The 20,773-nt window shown below is 41.2% G+C and overlaps 1 protein-coding gene across 1 annotated transcript; it reads right to left on the reverse strand.

Moving 5' to 3' along the window:
* Positions 1–15,077: 15,077 nt before the first annotated feature.
* CD24 (CD24 molecule) lies at positions 15,078–20,067 on the reverse strand. Its single transcript, XM_035109298.3, has 2 exons — positions 19,962–20,067; positions 15,078–16,646 (listed from the first exon to the last, which is right to left on the reverse strand). Exons 1-2 carry the CDS (start codon positions 20,028–20,030, stop codon positions 16,479–16,481), a joined length of 237 nt encoding a protein of 78 aa, XP_034965189.1. The 5' UTR covers positions 20,031–20,067; the 3' UTR covers positions 15,078–16,478.
* Between the last annotated feature and the right edge of the window lie 706 nt (positions 20,068–20,773).

Here is a 20,773-nt window from a genome sequence, read left to right on the forward strand (position 1 = left end):
ACATCCTGTAGAGGAGAGGAGAGGAGAGAGAGGAGAGGAGAGGAGAGGAGAGGAAGTCAGTGTGGACCTGGAGGCCAAGGAGTAAGCAGGGCTCCTTGTTTGCTGTACTGTACTTGAATGAAGCTGTTCAACTCTGACTTTACCTGCAGTCCATTCCTAAGGAAGGCAGCCCAGCTGGGCAACAACACACTCATGATTGCACATGAAGTGAAGCACTTAGGAAACAAGTCTATTGACTACATATGAGGGCTTATCCACACTTACCTTTTGCCCTGCTCTTTCCAGGCACAAGTTTAAAGCTCTGTGTCTGAGTGATTATTATCTTTTGCCGGCCGCAGAGCTTTCCCAGTGAAAACCTGCTCTTTACCACTCAATCGGAGCAAATGTCAGTTCATGTTTTCCAGAAAATGACGTTTGCTCTGATTGAGCTCTAAAAAGAGGGTTTGCACAGAAAAAAAACTCTAGGGCAAAAAAACAAAAAATGTTCAGACACAGAGCTTCAATTTGAAAAACCTGCCTGCAAAACCCTTTCAGTCATGAAACCCCTAGCTTGTGCCTACACACACACACACACACACACAAACACACACACACACAGTGTGATCTAATGGCAAGAGTGCTGAGCCAAGACTGGGAAGACTCAAATCCCCACTTTCATGCCCATCTCATTTATGCCCTACTCTTTCCTCAGATGTTTTCTTTTACTTTACCCATATTTGATAAGAATGAATAAGGGATTTTCAGTGATGAAAGGACACTCACAGCTTGATGTATCTGTTTTTTCTTGTAGAAGTTTCAAACCAGGGCAAAACATTTGTGTTGTACTTAATCTGTACTTCATTTCTTCAACACCACTTACATAGAGAGTAGGAGTGTTCCCTTTTCAGGAAGTGTGCATAAACATATGCACATTTAAAATCAGCATTCTCCTTAGATGCACTCTTTTAGAGGGAAATGTTTACAAGGAAGAATTTTCAGGGAGAATTCACTGTTCTTCATGCAGTACATAAACAGTACTTATTAATAGGGAGCGGGTGGTGCTGTGCTGTAAACCACTGAGCCTCTAGGGCTTGCTTATCGGAAGGTCAGCAGTTTGAATCCGCGTGACGGGGTAAGCTCCTGTTGCTCTGTCCTAGCTTCTGCCAACCTAGCAGTCTGAAAGCATACCAGCGCAAGTAGATAAATAGGTACTGCTGCGCAGGAAGATAAACAGAGTTTCCATGCGCTCCAGCACTCATCACGGTGTCCCGTTGTGCCAGAGAGGGTTTAATCATGCGGGTCACATGACCTGGAAAGCTGTCTGTGGACAAAAGCTGGCTCGCTTGGCCTGAAGTGAGATGAGCGCCGTACCCCATAGTCACTTTTGACTGGACTTAACCTTCTAGAGGTTCTTTACCTTTACCTTTACCTTTACCTACATAATCAGTACTGTACATGCAGTACATGAGCAAGCTAACTTATCTTTATCTAGGCAACTTACATTAAAGAGATGAAACACTCAGATGTATAAGATCAAAGCAATGATTCCAGTACAATGAAATTTAGTTAATAACCTCTCAATAATATAAATAAATATAATAGCTCCCTTACCCTTTTAAAGAAAGGAGTGGCACATTTTTACACACACACGTAGAATATTAAAGCATTCTGGAATGTGTGCTTGCTTTAGGCAACAAGGAAAACAGGGTTCTGCTGAGTCTTGTGGGATTCAATGAGCGGGTGATGGCCTGCTCTCAACCAATCAAACCCATTCAGATACTCCAGGGATTTCAGCTTACTGAGTTTCTGACATTAAGGGTTCTCAAGTACTTCAGTATTTGAGATTCCCATAGCGTGAAGAGTCAGAGCCATAGCAAAACAAAGTTGAATTGATTTTGGATGGAGAAAATCACCCCAAACTATTTAATTTGCATTTCCCAGCAAATAATACAGTGCAATTTTTGCTTCTCTTTCTATGGTCCAGTTGTGACAATTACACAGCTTTGTGACTTCTTTTACACAATTCATACTGACACATGTGATATTAATTTCCAGAAAACAATGTCAAAAATATGTAGCATGTTTCCAAGCCAAATGAAAAAATGGGGATTCATTTCAGAAAGCCTCATTTTGTTTTACATTAAACTGCATGACTAAGATTAATTTCTCATCTTTTTCACCATTAACATTCTGCCAGAACTCTGTAGTTGTTTGTTATGTTTGGTAGAAATATGACCCTTGTATTCCACTATGGGATATATTTTACACCATTCATTCTTTTTAAGCTTTCTACCCGGTATGATTATTATTATACCGTAATTTTCTTTTTCCAGTTTTTATGACTGCTTCTTAGTACAAATAGGGTGAACCTAAAAAATCAGCAGCTTGCTGCAATCAGAAGTTTTGAAACATTCTTCTTTATTAAGGCCACTTACTTTTAAGGAAAGGGCTGGTACTGTGATGTTTTAATTGTTAATCTGTAAGTGATTTTTATATGTATATATTGTGTATATATGTGTATATGTATATGTATACAGTGGTACCTCGGTTTAAGTACACAATTGGTTCCGGACGTCTGTACTTAACCTGAAGCGTACTTAACCTGAAGCGAGCTTTCCCATTGAAAGTAATGGAAAGTGGATTAATCCGTTCCAGACGGGTCCGTGGATTACTTAAATTGAAAGTACTCAAAGCCAAGCGAACTTTCCCATTGAAAGTAATGGAAAGTGGAGTAATCTGTTCCAGACAGGTCCGCGGAGTACTCAACCTAAAGCGTACTTAACCCGAAGTACGAGTGTAATTGGTTCTGGAAGTCCGTACTTAACCTGAAGTGTACTTAACCTGAAGCAAACTTTCTCATTGAAAGTAATGGAAAGTGGAATAATCCGTTCCAGATGGGTCCGTGGAGTACTTAAACTGAAAGAACTCAAACCAAAGTGTACTTAAACCAAGGTATGACTGTATATTTAAAGAAGAAGAAGCATATATGGCTGTGCTTATCACACGAATAATGTTTGTACATAATTTAAATAATAATAATAATCCACATAGGATTCTTCCCCCCACCATCTCCATGTGCAGTGATATCCTATATGGATTTTCATATATAGGAAGCAGGGTGGTAAATCTGCAATTTGGCCCCCAGCATGAACAAATGGGATCATGTTGTGGGCGACAATACATGGATCGGCCAAAGTTCAAGTATCAGGTTTAACATTCGTCATAAGAATGCCTATAGCTTCTATACAGGAGTGAAGTCTTGACTCTGATTTTGTAAGGTCTTATGAATATTTTCATGCAAGAAATAGGTTATGGTGGAGCAATATGAAGGTGGAAAATATTTCCAGACTTTAGGTACTGTAGGCAAAAGTGCCTCTGCTGATGTTTATGATAATGGCACAATTCCTTTATGATCAGTTCCTTAATTTAGAATTGGATGAGCCTCCTTATAGAATAAGGATTATCTCTCTTACCATCATTTTTCTGCCAGGACAACACCTGCTTATCAATCAAAAGAATATGTGCTATTTTGCAAAAGAAAATTATTTGCCATGGAGGCTGATCTGATTAGAGCCAGAGCTGTCAACAAGATTGCAAAGAAATTTGCTTTGGTATGATATGTGTGCTGCGGAATAAGTGTTGCATTTCCATATTCCATATTTCCTTTTCAAAAGCACACTTCACTTTGGGAGTAGATATCAAAACTCTCACAACAAATGGTTCATTGGAAGAGTTCACATACCATCATGCAGTTAGTTGAAAAATTTCAGGCTTTTCTCTCCTAATTCTTCATTCAACTAGAACCCAGTTTTGTGACCAAAGGACATTACTGTCAACAAAATGAAAGAGTTTCATTTCAGATTCCCCACTAATGACACTTCCCGCTGAGTCGGTTTCTGCTTTATTCATGCCTTTACCAAAATCATCAATTGATGGAAAGTGATAGGTGGACTGAATTATCTGCACATTTTAGGATAATAATGCTTCGCTGTATGAGGTGATGGTTATTATCCACAACAGGGATATTTTATTTTAATTATAATGTTTCCCACACTTCCTCCAACTAGCTCCAAGCTGTGTTTTAACTTTTTCAGTGATTCACTGAGGCAAGTTAGATTAGTTAGTGCTTTGCCCTAGACTGGCCTGAAACTTCATCTGGTTTTTCCCATGTCAATGTCATGCCATGATATTGTTGGACTCCAACTCCCATCATCCCCAACCAGCTTAGAAAATAGTTCAGGATGATGGAAACCGTAGTCCTGGATCCCAGTCCTAGTCCAACTCATTCATGGCTTTTTCACACAGCTTCTTAAATGCTTTATATTCCTCACTTTGTTTCTTCCTCAGCACTGACTTTATCACTGCTTGGACTTAAGCATTCTACTGTATATTCAAATCCAGCTATACAATAACATAATACAAAATTTAGAGCTGTGACTCCCACAATCAAACTCAAAGCAGCTGTCTAAAAAGTGTGTCTCCAACATGAAAAGTTTGAAAAGCTCTAATATAGCTGTTATTTATTACAAGGCAACTTTTTGTCTTCTCTATTGTGGGGAAATTGCATTGTCCTAAGTCCAGCTTGCATTTTTGTCCCTGGGAAAATGTCCTGGATTTTCAGAAGTAAACTGAGAAATTGCTCAACAACATGGGAGGGGTGTGTGTCCTGGTTTCTACCTTTTGAAATATGGCAGCCCTAACCCTTTCCAGTCCTAGGAGGAGTGCGAGGAGCATTTGTATGACACACCTACAAACTGCAGCCAACATGCTAATGTGTCGCGACACACAGTTTGGAAAGCTCTAAGCTACATATTGGTTTGGAAAGATCCAAACAGATGCTGGAAATGCCAGAAAAATACAACAAAACATTGGAAAATGCTATCATAGTTGGTGTTGTGAATATCATCAAAGAAATATTGAGGAAAATTAAAATGTAATAGTATAAATTGTGGAATATGAGATACTATTAGACGCAGTTCCCTCTCCCCAATACATTGTTTATATGGTTCAGTGAAAACAAAAACACACTACCTATTGCATATACAGTATATTGATAGCAGCACACATGTTTATGGCATATTGCACATGCAAATGCAACACAGCCATTGCTCTCATTTCTTTTATGTGATTAGGGTGGGCTTCAAATATTTCAAATGTTTAGGGAAGCTTTTAATGTTTGAAGGACTATTGTATTTTAATATTCTGTTGGAAGCCACCCAGAGTGGCTGGGGAAACCCAGCCAGATGGGTGGGGTATAAATAATAATATATTATTATTATTATTATTAAAAAATATAAATAGCTTCATAAGATGGAGCTGGTAAGCGCTGGTCTGGTATTTTTCTGTTTATTATATCCCAAGCTTGCTTGATATGTTCTGACATTGTCATGATTACAGTTTGTGTGACTTCCTCCTATAAAGTCAGCTCAGCATACAAGTAGAATTCTCTTTCCAAGTGTTCCAGGTACACAAAGCTAAAACTAATCAGGAAATTTGAGAAGCTGAAAATCAACTTTGCTGAGAATCTATACGTGACTAGTAGCATGTTGGTGGGTCAGAGACGAAACTAGTTAAATCCACACAACAGCTGCTTAAATTCTGGGGCCTCTATGGAGATTATAGGCCACCGAAGGGGGAAAACAATACCAATGCTTCTGCTTAGACAGGCTCTGCTAGTTTTCTATGTGCCAGGAAGCCCCACTTGTGAGGCTCTCTTGAAGTTGCACGTTAAGAAAAATAAGAAGAAAGGCCAAATGACATTGATTCCTTGCTCTGTTTTTCCTTAGTTTTTTAATATTATGTGCTGTGAAGGAAATGAGATTCGGGTGCTGCTCCTGAAAATTGGATATCCATAATGACCTTATTATCATCCTGGTGAGACCACCAGTTCTGGCTGTATATAGGATTGAAACTATGGTCTGAGCTGTAATTAAGGCTGCAATTCCCAACACATTTACTAGGTGGTAAGCCCCACTGAACACAGCATGACTTACAACACAAGCCTGGCCATGGCTACTGAGAAGCAACTCCTATTGAAATCAGTTAAATGGGGCTTGCTCCCAAGTAAGTGAAGTTAGGATTACAGCCTTACATCTGAGAAGGTAAGTATAGGATTGAATTGTCAAGTTCTGATTTCAATACGCCTTAAGTACAAGTCGCTTTCCCACAATCAGGTCATAGTCTTCATATTGCTTCTGTTTACTTTGGGGTAGCTCCACATAGGCAAACTTGGCCCTCCAGATGTTTTGGGACTACAGCTCCCATCATCCCTGACCACTGGTCCTGTTAGCTAGGGATGGTGGGAGTTGTAGTCCCAAAACATCTGGAGAGCCAAGTTTGCCTATGCCTGGCATAGAATGTATTGATTCATTCTGCTGCTTTGGAAACCAAGACCAGAGTTGTGGATGTTTGATGCTTTCCTTCCTCTTACTGAGTTTCCCTATTGACCAGGGTAAAAGTGGCCTGTTGTGCTTGTCACAATAGTTTGGCTGCAGAAATCAACAGGTGACATTTTTTGCACGGGCTGCAATGCCATGTAGGTCAGATGGAGGGATGGAGAATCTTCAAAGGAAGCATAGAAAGAGCAGCAAAAGATGAAGGAAAGGAACCAGAAGAGGCAAGTATCATAGAAGCAGTAATTAAAGGAACTGCTGAGGATGTTATAGTTGACAGTAGCAATACAGCACTCCTCTCAAGACATGCGTGTGGGCTCCAGGAGCAGATGCAGTTGTCACAGGGAGACAGCATAGCAGTCGAGGAGGAATAGATTGAGAAATGAACTTAGATATGGTTGGTGTCATTTCAATAGATGAGAAAAATAAGAATGTAAAGATCAAGAAAAATTAGGCATAGGCCAAGAAGAAAGAAGAACTTGGAAGATTTGAGGGGGCTGGAAAGCACAAGCAAAGAAGAAAAAGAAGTTTGAGCTTAGGAGTCAACAAAACTTTTGGACAAATGCCCAACGACTCTTTGGTTATCCTGCTAGTGAGCAATGAAGCACATTAAGCCAACTATGTAATGCAGAGAAGAAGCACCTTGCTAGCAGGCAGTTCTCAGTGTCTCAGGACATCAGCATCCCTCTTCAGTTACAGGCTAATTCTGAACAGAGCAGAATAACTTGCCCAAGACTATTCACTGGGCAGGTAACCTGAGCACCTGTGGAAAGCTGAGAAGCCAAACCACAGTCCTTCTCAGAAGCATTACATCCCAGATTAATTGGTGCAAAGAGTTAGAAGCCAGAAGGCCAGATTCATTCTGACATTACAGTAACTCTCTATTATTTTCATTTCATTTCAGTCATCCATTGCTTATATCTTGCTTTTCCTTCCCAATGGAAGCCTAGAGCAGCTAGCAATTAAACCAGGAGGAGAGGGTATGGGGTGGGTGGGAATTAATACAAAATATCAAAATGATAATATATATCAAGGATACAAAACAAGCCAAAAACCAAAATTCATATTAAGACACTTAACAATGCATCAGTCTGTTCAGTCCATAATAATTAATTGCAATAACTGTCATAGGAGAACCCCAAAAACAAGATGAGAGAATACTACTCTCAGGCTATTTGCACTAGCTCAGAGATGTTTGCAGTTAGACAGAATCAGGGGTAGCAGAGCCAAAGACACAAACTAGTCATTAGCAAAATTGGCCAGGCTCCTACATCAGCTCATGGGGCGAAATTTTTTTTTTTCATCCCAAGGGCCACCTTTCCTTCTGGACAACCTCCTGGGGGGTCATATGACTGTGGTGTGTGGAACTAGAAGCAAAGTGGGCAAAGCAATATACAGTATGTGAACTTTATTTTTGCACAGTAGGCTAGTTTTCACACACATTCCTCTCTATCCTCCCAGTAGGCAAACAAGAAGCACAATCAGAGTCTGGGGACAGATTCCAGTCAGGCAAAAACAGTCAAGGAGGGCAGAAAGCAGGTGAGGCTCCTGTGGATCAGGAAGGTGTGTGTCCTGGGGAGAGTCCTCAGAGTCAGATACAGAGGACTGGAGGGTCACATTTGGCCTCTAAGCTTGAGATTTCCAGCCTGAGAAACAGAGCCCACACTTTCAAAGACTATGCAGAGAGGCAGCTGATCGTCTTGATAAATATCCCCTGCATTTCAGGATACCTTACTGAGAGCCATCTAATATCCAGGCATAGACACAGCTGTACGGGAAGGAAGGAAGGAATAAGTGATAGAGTAAAAAGGGGAATGAGAACATAATAGCCTGTTAACTTCTGATAATATGTGCTCACCCTATAACAATGCATAAGGATGGGGCATAACAATGTCAACCCATGCAGCTCAGGCCAGCAACTTTAACTCAGCCCAAATACAGACTTGAGAATAGTGGGAGGTTCGAGCCCTCTTCAAGTGTTCATAATAAGAGAAAGTGACCACTGGGGTGAGGAATGGGGAACAAGCACATTTGCCACACCTCCTCCTTTCCTAACCGTGGAGGCTCAAAGACATTGTTGAAAACCAGCTTTTATCAGCTTTGATTTATCAATGTGCTACTAGCCCTATCATTCACATTTGGGGGACTTGCAGATTAGACTACTACCATAACGTGTTTGAAATTAACTCAGAAATTTCAGCCAGGTCAGAATGCATGTGTCTTGCTCCTGTTGGCGGGTGCTGGTTGGCATTCTCATGTATCACCTATTTAAGGCATGTTTGCTGGCCCCTGATATCTCCCCATGTCCAATTCAAAGTGCTGGTTCTGTTGGAATTCCTGGAAGCCAAGACCCAAGTTTGGGGCAAGTACGCTTTGGTGAGAGAACACCGGCAGAGATTTCACATGGCAAAGCATGCAGCAAAGGAAAGTGTAGAAATATAGGGTGTAAAACCTTTTAAATGTGCCCCTTTGCTGTGTTCCAAAATGCCCCCTTTCAAAAGCTCTTTCCCATTTCCCTAGCACAAAGATAGACCAGTTAGCAAGTTACAAAATAGTTTTCTTACAAAACTCTTCAAAGGTCAGATTCGTGTACTTTTCCATACAGCAGTCAGAAAAAGTTGCACAAGCAGTAAAATGTTGCTTGTTTACAAAATGCTTCCTCAACTATTTGTATAGGAAAAACAGTAGCTACAGACTCCATTAATGTCTGAAACAAAATAGACTAGTTAAAGCCATGCTGATGGAGGGAGCAGCTCAGAGCTCCTCACACATCAAATCCACATGTAAACTGGGTAGAACAAATGGCTAGGTTGCTCATTTCCTCCCAAGATAAGGGGAAGTGACATAGGCTATGCCTGGAAATACAGTTTATGGCATTAAGGCCATATGGATTAATTAGACTCAAACATGTTATTATATGAGGCTTGTATTTCAAGACCTTAGTTCCCAAATACCTGAGAGGAACGCCATCTCCCATATAAAGACCACCACCACTGACAACATATTCCAATGTAGAGAGACTAGGCTACTCTCTACAAAGAACAAGGCCTTCTCTGAGGAAGCCCCAATGTTCTAGAACTCTCTTCTGAAAACATGTTTGCTAACCTTTCCTGCTGGCTTTTTTTTGGAAGTGTCTAAATGCATACATTTTTCAGAAAGCCTTTGAAAAACTCTTCAAAGGTCAGATTCATGTACAGTACTTTTCCATACAGCAGCCGGAAAAAGTGAAAGCAGTGAAGCATTGTTTGTTTACAAAATGGTTCCTAAACTATTTGCTTTAGTGTCATTTTATTGCTGCCATATAAGATTGTTTATGACTAAAATAAATTTGTTTTATTTACTAGGCAATTTTTCTTTTACATTGTTTACGGTAATTATTTCATGACTAGGGATATATAAATTTATTTTATATATTATATTTTTATATTTTATTCATTATTTAGAAGGCGACAAAGGAGGGAGGAAACTTTTCAAATAAATGGGGCTTAGGTGGCTTCTCTCAAGTAACATAAGTTACTTCTCTGAGCACCTTTCAGGCAGATGCTGTGGAGCCAGACTGTTTGTGGTTTAGGAAGTATGATAACAAAAATATTTCAATGACTTGTATTCATTTAATAAACCTTCCCTGTTAGATTATGGAAGGGAATTTTGATACAGTTTAAAATTCAATTGAAGGCAAAATATTGCTGCCTTGTTTATTTTTAAAATATTGAATCAATGTATACCTAATGCAAAGAAAGCAAGAAAGAGGATAACTAGGAGGATGAAAAAATAATGTATTCATCTATATGCAGCATGAATGTTACAGTAGAGTTATGAGTCTCTGTAGGACATAAATGGTAATTTCTGGATAGAGAAAAGCGCTTTATATCCTCTAATATAAAGCGGATTGTGGTAGGGCTGCTAGGAAATTTAATATAGGGTTTGGGGCTGTAGCCTAGGCCACAGGTCATGCTGAGTAATGGGGGTGTGGTCATGCAAATCCTGGATCTGTAATTGGTGGAGGGGTTTCCCTTTTAAGCTTCTGCCCTCCATTTTAGAATTCACTTTTGCCTTGGCTTTCGAATCCCCTCCCACCCGCCCTTTCCTTTTGCAGGTTAGCCTGACATTGCTATGCCTTTGGGGCCGCCTGTATTCAGGGGCCAGTAGGAATTTTTCCAATTGGCTGATTGGCCTTGCCTCTTGGTTTTCACCTACTGCTTAGCAAATTGTCACAACTTGTTAGGTTGGCGGTTAGGCTTTTGGTTGGTTAATTGGTTGGAAGAGGGGTGTGGCATCCAGATGCCTACCCCCCCCCACCTTTTGCTCCACATAGAAGTATTCCGTTAAAGGAATCCCGGGGCTTACGCTCTTGTCCTTACCATCCAGCCATTGGCGGGGATGGTGGGCCCAATTATAAGAGTATGAGCCTTGGGGAACATTCTTGGAAAAAGAGAGGAGGGAATGCCTGGGCTCAGCCACCTCCTCTCCCAGGGTTGTTCACTTGACTTCCCTTCAGGAAGTCGGAGCGGTTACTGTCCAAGCGGACAGTGGTGAGTCCTGTCCGAAGGGGACAGATGATTGAGTCCTGTCCTCAGTGGACAGATGGAGATAGTCCTTCTTAAGGAAGGACGAGTGGATAACCCAAAGCCTAAGCCAACACTTGGATTAAAATTGTGTATTTAAATAAAGTTGTGGCCTAAATTAATTGCCAAAAACCAAACCATAATTCTTGTGTCAGTTGTGAGTTATTTTAAGGTAATTTCTGGTAAGCCTCGACACACAAACAGAAAATTGGCCACAGTATAGAATCAATCCCATTCCCTCTGCAGCCTTGGGTCATTCATTAGACTAAAGCAGACCAATTATGCATTCATGAGCAGGAAGCTCAGAGTTTCACTTGGCTAATCAGAAGGTGATAACTGAATGCAAGATCCAGTTACTTTTCAAGGCCTCAGCATAATAATGCAACCAGTAAGTCTTCAAACATGAAAACTTCTAAGTGTTTAATGCTGCTCTTTAAATTATTGCATTCAGTAATTACCATCTATATAATATCAAAACATAGCAGGCCAATATAATTGTGTTAAAGGCTACAGTACCATAAAAAACATTCTGCACGTACAAGTGGGAATCTGATTTCAAATCTACCTTTTATCATACAAAGGAAAGAGAGCGCAAAATGTTGGCAATAGTTCCTATCACAATATAGTAACTGAATGGCGTCTATTGCAGTAACCATTTCAGCCATATATGGAAATTTGAACATTTAGATGTCTGAAAGGAAGCAAAGAGCAGATGGTGGCAGAAATGACTTTAAAGGTATGCATGTTTGAATATGCGCAGAAGTTCTTGGACACAAACGTTCCATTGTAAGGTTTGCTAGGGGGCCTGATGTAACCTGAACTGAGGAATGAGGTGACTTTGATAAATGCATGACAAATAAAGAACCTCAATCAATGGGCTTATAAGCAAGAGTCAAATCAACTCTCATGAGAAAGTGCCAGGCCTAGGGGTGAGGGAGAGTATGAAGACTGGGGAAGTCTGTTCAAATTACTAAAATGTACTTTTACGCCAGAAGCATTCCATCTAGGTTCAGAAAACCTAAAATTAGGGCTAGGAGAGTAAGTTCAGTGCAGTATCGTACCCTAGCACTCTTTGTTCAGCAGTTGCTAAGGCAGTTGGTCAATTTATGCTACTGCTGATCATGCTACTCTTTTTAATTACTGATTTTTAATAGCATGTTCAATTTGTATCATTGCTGGTCACTTTTAGGGCCTGCTCACAGTCCAAAGATGGAGAAAATGTAAAACCCACAAGACATTTAAGGCTACAGACCTATGCCTCTTTATCTGGGAGCAAGTCCCATTGCAATCCATGTGGGATGTCCAATGCTAGCCATATGTGATAGACGCATTGGATGACTTATGGCAGAGATTATCCAGTGGGACTTACTTCTAAGTAGGCATGCATAGGATTGTATTGTAGAACTCCTTGCTTGATTGCTTGGGATATGTCCATGCCAGCAAAAATAAATACGGTATGCTTAAGACTGGAGAAATACATCAATGTTGACTGTTCCCACCCACCCCTAAGATTATACCCTCAATCTTCCTGTCACGATTATTATTATGCCAGCAGTTTATGGCATATTCAATGTACTTACAGTTATTTTTTTAGCTACACAAACCTAAAAACTGAAGTGGGGAAAAACAACAGAATTCTATTCACTTCACCATTATTTTGTCCAAGGAAGGATCACTAAATGTTGTCTAGAGTTTCCAAATATGAGTTGATAGTGACCTTAAATTGTATTATCTGTTTGCATTGCTGTACTAAATAAACCTTGACTGCCACTGAAAAGAAGCAGGATCTTTAAAGACAAGCCCTTCAATATACAGTATATTATCTAGATTAACTCTGTAAAACCCAGAATATAGTGGGTGCTGCTGTGTTCTCCAGCACTCTGATTAAACATACGGTAGATGTGGGTATTAAAAGTTGGCCCTGCCACTTCCCCTCTAGCTTAATAAAGGCATATTGTTCTAGCTGGCATGCTTTGCTGCTTCCGCAATGATTTCATTGTCCTGTGACTAAATTATACTAGCAGTCTTTCTTAGGTTACCTGATTATTATTATTTGTTTCTCAAATCAGTGATCAGGTTAGATAGAACCCATTGAGTTTTAATATGGCTAGAAAGACGAAGAAGATGACAAGCAGTACTCTGCTATGCTCCAGATCCCTGAAGCAGTCTCTTTCCCAACTCTTCATGTTTACACTGCATTGATTTTCAGACACTGGACATGTAACTAAGAAAATTTGATTGGCCTATATCCAGTATAACTTATGATTGCCATATTTCAAAAAGTAAAAGACACCCCATAAGTTGTTCAGCTTTTTTTTTTTAGGAAGACCCCAAAATTGTTGACTTTTTTTTAGTAAAAGCTACAAGAAGTTTTGAGTTATGGATCGTTTTTGGCACAATTTAACTGTTGCTGGTTTTCCAGGACATTTGCCCAATTTACGAAATATATGACAGGACACCATTTTTGGAGCCGAATTTCAGGACATGTCCTGGATAATCAGGATGTATGCCAGCCCTTTCTCTGCTTCATTTAAAAGAAAAAGAAGAAGAAAACCCTTGTTTGGGTCATGCTTAGGCTTCTGCCAGTGGGAGTGTGCAGCCAACTGAGTTTCTCACTCAGAATTTTCACCAGTCTCCTCAGTCCTCACACCCTAAAAAGCTGCTCTGAATGGTTGGTTCTGCCAGCAGGTTCTTCTGCTGGATCTTGGTCCTCCCTATGAACAGAAAGAGATGCCTAGCTATAACCCAAGCTACTGTATCTAGGTTGATGTCATCTTATTTTTGTGTTGGTGTGTTCCAGTAGATTAAAGGTGAAGGGACCCCTGACCATTAGGTCCAGTCATGACCAACTCTGGGGTTGCACGCTCATCTCGCATTATTGGTCGAGGGAGCCGGTGTTAGCTTCCGGGCCATGTGGCCAGCATGACTAAGCCACTTCTGGCGAACCAGAGCAGCACACAGAAACGCTGTTTACCTTCCCGCCGGATTAGATCCAGTAGATTAGTCAAACAGAAATATGAACTAACCTAGCTCCATGACACAGAAAAACTGGCATTTCAGTGCCACACTACTTTTTTCAAAGATGTGGCAGACACTTTGATCCCAGAAAGCTAGGCCATGTACTCAGAAGAGCAGTGACAGTGAACACTCCCTTTCTACTACCAGAGCATCATCTCAAGCCCAACACTATGTTAAAATAAATTCTGTTCCTCCTAGCTTCAGCCATTTCTGTCTAGCATCCTGCTAGTTTCATTCCTTAGAACAGGCATCCCCAAACTTTGGCCCTCCAGATGTTTTGTACTACAATTCCCATCATCCCTGACCACTGCTCCTGTTAGCTAGGGATCATGGGAGTTGTAGGCCAAAACATCTGGAGGGCCACAGTTTGGGGATGCCTACCTTAGAAAGTGGAACAAGAACCCCTGCTAAGTCTTCCCTGCTTACCCACCCTGGCAATCTTTCTGTAAGGGGAAGGGGCTACACATGCAGATATTTGAGTGCTTGTTCTTCCATAGATGCTCTGGCCACCAGGTGTGGTGACTGTCACATGTAGGAGTCAAGCAGTCTCTAAAAGAAACCCAGCATTTGCTACATTGCCAAGGCACTGGGGGCTTAACCTTTTACATCTGATCACCCTAACATAAATCAGGATTTATTTTTTTAAAAGCATCCATCCTCTGGAGGAGCAAGCTATGAGTATCATCAGCACGTCCTGTGTCATTGACCATCCTTGAGGGGGATGAGGGGAATTCCAGGTGGTGGATTCAAGAATCTAAGCAGCCTTTGTGGAGTTTCTAGCCATTTATGTAAGTGGTCAGAGGTACAGAAGCCCTTAACAGAAAAATGCTAACATTAGCAGTTAGCAATCTATCAGCCAGCCAATGAGTCATCTTCCATTTGCCTAGCTTTTAATTGATCAGCTGCAACACTACATACTGCAGGGCCTTCATGAGTATAACTTTTAAAGCATCCTAAAGAAAATGGGCAGCTTCTCCCATGTGTGATGTCACCAACATACAAAAGTGCTAGAAAGAGCTATCCACATTTTCTGCTGGAATGCAAAAAGCCTTCCTTCATCTGCATCTGTTTGCTCTAAATTAGTTATGGTAAAGTGCTGAAGAGATGCTAGAATACACAAATCTTAGATCAGGGTTTTTTTTTATTTACAATTTGCCCAATTAAATTTAAAGCATAATCACATAGTCACAAAATCAAAACAGTGTACTTGATACAAAAAGGAAGAAATGCACATATACCCTACCATAGTATTTTATGGAGTTTACCACACAGTTACTCAACAATGCAAAATGTTAGATTTGGGGTAAATTGTCCAAGTCAAAGGATGGGTTCTCTTTAAAAGCTATGATTCCATAGGAACAGGACAAGACTCTACATGGACATAGTACTGTCAACAAGCCTCTCCATATTTCTGAAAATCCAAGCACTTCGTTCAAGCTGCATCTTAGTGCCAGCTTTAGTTCAAATTATTTGTTATCTAGTACATTTAATTACCTAGAATGTGTCTGTGCAAGTGTTATTTGGTTTCGATCATTGAGACATGTTCTTAAATTCTTGATGATTGAAGACTTCATCCCTTCCCATGATTGAAGACTTCATCCCTTCCCACTTTTGTTTGAAAAAGCTACTCTCCATTCTTCTGCCCCAACATTACATTTCAAGCATAAAATAGATTAAGATACAAACTGCACCAAATCAAAACGGACATCTGGAAATGACTCTAGAGGCTTTATTTTAGAAGGTGAATACTATGATAATGTAAAATTAATAGCATTTCAAGTTTAGCAGTGGATTTGATCCCTTGATCAGTTTTATTCAAGTGGTTTTTGCCACTGCTTTGCCAAATAACTTGTTTTGCTGGCACATATGGTTCACTTATAGCTTTAGTAAAATGGAAAAAAAACTGAAATACCACAGTGAAAGTAATTTTCCAATATATTTTAAAACTACACAGGCTTAGTTAGAACAGCCACACATTAACAGAGCCTTAAAATAAGATCTGCCCCACTGAAGCTGGAAATTCCAAAGCAAAATTTTGGATGGAACTCTGTCTGCTGGATACAACCTTATATACGAAACTGAGTGAACTGAACCAGCGCCATTTGTATTTTCTAGTGGTTTTCAAAACTTCATTTTCATTCAAATTAAAGAGTCCTTATTTTGCATATCTTCACGATCTCTCTCCTATGTGTTTCATGGTGGTCATTATCCACGGCTAGTCAAATTGTACTTCTTTGTCTTGTATTTCCAATTCCAGCTGTTGAAGACTGGAGCCCACCCCACGGCCTTTTTAATCTTGAATGGTCATAGGGTTGATTTTCAGGGGAAATGGCTTTGGAACATCAGGTGCTCTTATAAGACTCTCAGTCCAATTGGTACCAGTAACTGAACTGTAGCGTAAACTGCACTGACTTGATGCAGGTATTCTGTGGTTCTTTTTCATGCTGGGATAGGAAGGTCTAGCCATCTCAGATGGTTCAGGGCACTGGGCAGGGAATGGTGGAAGTTTCCCAGCCAGGGTTTCTTAACAAATGTATAGAAGAGAGATTGTGAGAATGAAGAGGCCAGTAGTTGATTGAAGAGAGCTTCCATGTCCTTTGGTGGTGGTATTGTTCAGTGTGCTAAGTGGTGCGGACGTTGGACTTGAATTATTGTTTGCAGCAGATGGAGTTGTTCCATTACCACCACTCGTCTAAATATAAAGAAAGAAAAGACTGTAAAGCCACAATTAATACCTTTTCCAATTTGCATTTTGCCTTCAAGGGCATATCCACATGTATTTTCATGTCAGTTCAGGAAAGCTACTACCTTTAAATGGGTGCGATGAGAAGAGTGGCAGCGCCTGCCCAAGAAGATCCATCTCTAAAATAATTGTTTGCCTGCTCGGAGGCAAGTCCTGATGTTAGCTTCCTTGGACATTTTGTGCAAATGGAAATACAGATTTATTTATTTTAATGAATAAATTAGAGCCTAAAGCAGGGCTAACAATGTGCTATGCAACTAGAAGCAAGGCTGACTGAATGAGGTGTCAGCTCTTAAGACTAGGGACAATACTAAGCAATTTTAAGTGCTTGAAAATCACTTCACTTTCTATGGCACACACAGGTTTCTTTTGTTTTGGTCACTGTTACACAACTTTTAAAAAAAGGATCTAGCAAAATCATAAAGACTAGTTTTGCCAATAGTTCAAGTGAGATGAATACACACACAACTACTATCCTATCTCTGAACAGCCATCTTCTTTCTGTCTCTAGTTTAATAGCTTTCAAGTCACAAAAAGACAGAAGGAACCCACAGAAATATCTGTCTTTCTAGTCAAGTTCCAGTCTTTCATGTAGTATTTTGCACTGCCTAGCTGGTAATTTTGTGCTAAGGGTTTCAAGTGTGGCGCTATTTATACTGGAGAGCTATTCCAGAATCAGTCTCCAGCAGTTAACAAGAGGAATGTTTTGTATGTCTGAAAGCTGGGAAGATGTATGGAATAGCTTTGGATTGCAAGATACAGGAAAATTGAGGTTTTCCACTATAATAAGCAGTAACAGATTGCTGTTGCAGGCATTACGATTTGAAATGCGCCTCTTAAACCACACTTACTAATACAAGTTCAAGTCAATGTAACGCTGCCAATCTGTTTTGGAAATCAGTTACTTTCAAGCAAGCTCCACCAGTTAAACTCACATCCAAGCAAGCATGTAGATCACAAAGTTTCAAAAGAGATAGCGAGGTGGACTTGCTGTATGGCTGCAGTGGAGTCTGTGTAACACAAACTAGCATGGGTGCTTTAGCGGAGATTCCTGCATTGCAGAGGGTTGAACGAGATGACCCTTGGGATCCCTTCCAACTCTACAATTCTATGAGGGGGGGGAAATCAAGGCTGCAGTCCCACAGTCAGGCTGTTTTGTCTTTAAAATCCAATGTGCTTTAAGCAGCTTGCAGCAGAGATCTGTAGCAATGTTAACTCATATGTCGCTTACTGTATAGAATTTTATCATGCAACAAGAACACATGGCATCTGTTAGCATTTGAGCCCCAGAGGGTCTATGCTGGCAGAGAGTATGTGGCATAAGTGGAAAGTAGTGTACTTGGGAGACCAGTATTTCGCTGCACACCTTCATATCAAACATTGCTTCCAGAAGTTCTTTTATAGGAGAAACCTCAAAGAATTGAGATGCTCAGTACAGTATTTGGATGCTGCTGCTGCTACTAGTTCCTAATGTTTTCCTAACAGAGCAGCCCACCTACCTGCAAATTTTGTTTGCTTTCTAAAAACAGCTTCAAAAAGCAGATCTAGTCTCACAACAGATCTTTTAAAGCTTCTCAAATACAGTTCCAAGAGTTGTTTCTTGGATAGCAGTCAAGCCTTGCCTACTATCTTTGCTGCCTTATACCAGCTAACCCATCTCTCCTGGCCAAAGTTGCTTCAAGCTTTGTCCTATCCCTTCAACTTTTTGTTCGTTTGGGGCAAATGATGGAGCTAGGGGAAAGGATGACTCATCCTTCTTTCTGTAGCTGGCTGCATGAAGTAGTAACTCACTGCAGCTTTTGTCATTTTATAGCGAGCAGCCAACTGTTTCACCTCCAGCAAAACTCTGGAGAAGAATGTGGAACGAAACTAACACTGAAAGCCAACAGGCGTTCCAAATTCCTTAAGTGGTAAAACTGTGTGCCGCTATCCTTTATTACAGAAACAGCCTGCCCTGAAACACAGGCTGAGTACACACACCATATATTTAAAGCACAATCCCTACCCACCAATTCTGGGACTGTAGTTTATCTTTCACAAAGCTACAATTCTCAGCACCTTTAATAACTACAGTTCCCAGGGGTGGCGGGGAGAAGAGATGTGCTTTAAATGTATAGTACGTACACAGCTTTTATTCTAGCTGTGGCATATGTGACATCCTCTTTTTTTAAAAAAAGTCTCCATTTACATCCCTAGGCTCCATTATATCGTAGGTATTTGATTACTAAACAAAGACACAAGAAAGGTGCCTTTATGGTTCCAAAGCAGTGGCTAGAGGCAGATTACTAAATTGCAAAGCGGGATACTAATGGGTCTGCAACCTAACACGCTTACTAAGGGTAGGTTGCAGTGAAAATAGTAGGACTTCTAGATAAATGGAAGAGGAGAGCAATCAATACTGGGTGTCTGCAGGAATTTTCCCAGGGAGGGGAAGAGTAAAACACTGAAAAGGGAAGCAAGCTAGCATCTCACACACAAAACAATAAGAGTCATAGCTGTACAGTCTGCCTCATATCCCAGATTCTAAAGACTTACATAAAACAAGAAAATTGGGAATTATGGTTGCCTCCTCCTGTGGAAGCCCACCATGCAAAAGACCAATTTTCTGCAACTTGATAATCTAAATGAGGTTCATATTCCAGCAAAGTTTCCTTCCTTCACACATGGTCTACACAGTGCAGATTCTACATTAAACAGCTCAACAATGTAGCACTGAGGATTTATATTGAAAGCTACCCGAGGGAGGGTGTTCTCACTGATACGAGTGGCACCCATTTGTATTTTGTTTGAGCTGTGGCAGAATATTGCAAGCCTAGTGCCCCAAGCCTCCTAACACCATCTCATATCCAGAAGAAAAGGAGGAGGTAATAATAAACATCGCACAACTTTAGGACCTTCTGGGAAGCCAGCACTGTAGAATCCGCCCTGGCTTGGGGATGCCACAATTATGCGCGCATTGTAGGAGAAGGCAGTGAATTGCTCTAAACTTGGACGTGACCGGGATGCCCAAGGCGACTTTGTCCGGGGGCGAGCTAGTCTTCGGGATGAGCCTTCATCCATCCCTTTCACACATGCACAGCCAAGAGGAATTAATGGAAAGCGCAAAGCGTGGGGGGCGGGTCGGGTCCAGAACCCAACAGTAACCTAGAACAGGGAGGGGGCGGGGAGAAAAAACAGAAGGAAAAAACAGGATCCCTCGACCCTTTAGATTAGAGTATGGGGTCATGAGTACGATGCCACACCAAGATCGCTGCCGACGCTCACCTGAGTAGGTAAAAGCAGCGCCAGGAGCAAAAGCCCCAAGCCGAGCCGCGTAGCAAGTGCAGTTCCCATGTCTAACCGCGCTGCGAGCCCCCGACTCCCTCCGAAGCTGCTCCTGAGATGCAACGTGGAGGCGCCTGCGGAGGGTTTTTATGCGGGCGCCGAGCTCCAGCCGGGGCGGGGCAAAGCCCCTGTAGACCTCCTCCTTCCCACCCGTCGCGTTGCCTCCTGGCCCACCTCTTTGGGGCTTTTAAAAACCCGTATCGGCTTCGTTCCCGCCCTCTGCCTTGTTGTCAGCCCTTCCACTGATCCCCGCAACTCCCGTTTGGCAATTCAAGGGTCTACACTCAGTATTCCCACCCCCTCCCTACCAAACGCGGCACAATAGGAAGCAGACGCCTTTCGAAGGCTCGCTTATTTCAAAACAAAAGGTGCCGCCGGGCTAAGCCCCGCCTGGAATTCACGCCGTCCGACCTGTTAGCTTTAACCCCTATTTTAGATGCATAACGTGGGGTAAATTCAGTGGTAAAAAGGAAACAACTCTGGTTATGGTCAGAGGTCTCTCTCATTTTACGGTGACATCACCTGGTGCACTAGTAAAACTACACAATGAGTGGTGATCAGAACTTAATTTGAGTGATGATGGCTTAGAAGCTAAGCCCTTCTCCTTAACCAGAAATAACACGGAACAAGGAAGAGTTTGTTGGTCATAACTCGCTACTAAGTTAACCCAATAAGTTAATGCATATATGGATTTGGGGGGGGGAGGCTTTTGAAGTCAGTCATCACAGCTTCATAAGACCCTGAAACCCCTG

The sequence above is a fragment of the Zootoca vivipara genome, chromosome 3 (genome assembly GCF_965207765.1).
Source record: "Zootoca vivipara chromosome 3, rZooViv2.hap1.1, whole genome shotgun sequence".
NCBI lineage: Eukaryota > Metazoa > Chordata > Lepidosauria > Squamata > Lacertidae > Zootoca > Zootoca vivipara.

Excerpts from the sequence above, each read along its gene's own strand:
- CD24 (XM_035109298.3), bottom strand. The coding sequence starts at position 20,030 with ATGGGAACTGCACTTGCTACGCGGCTCGGCTTGGGGCTTTTGCTCCTG. Across the intron at positions 16,647-19,961 it reads CGCTGCTTTTACCTACTCAG|ACGAGTGGTGGTAATGGAAC; the intron begins GTGAGCGTCGGC and ends CTTTATATTTAG.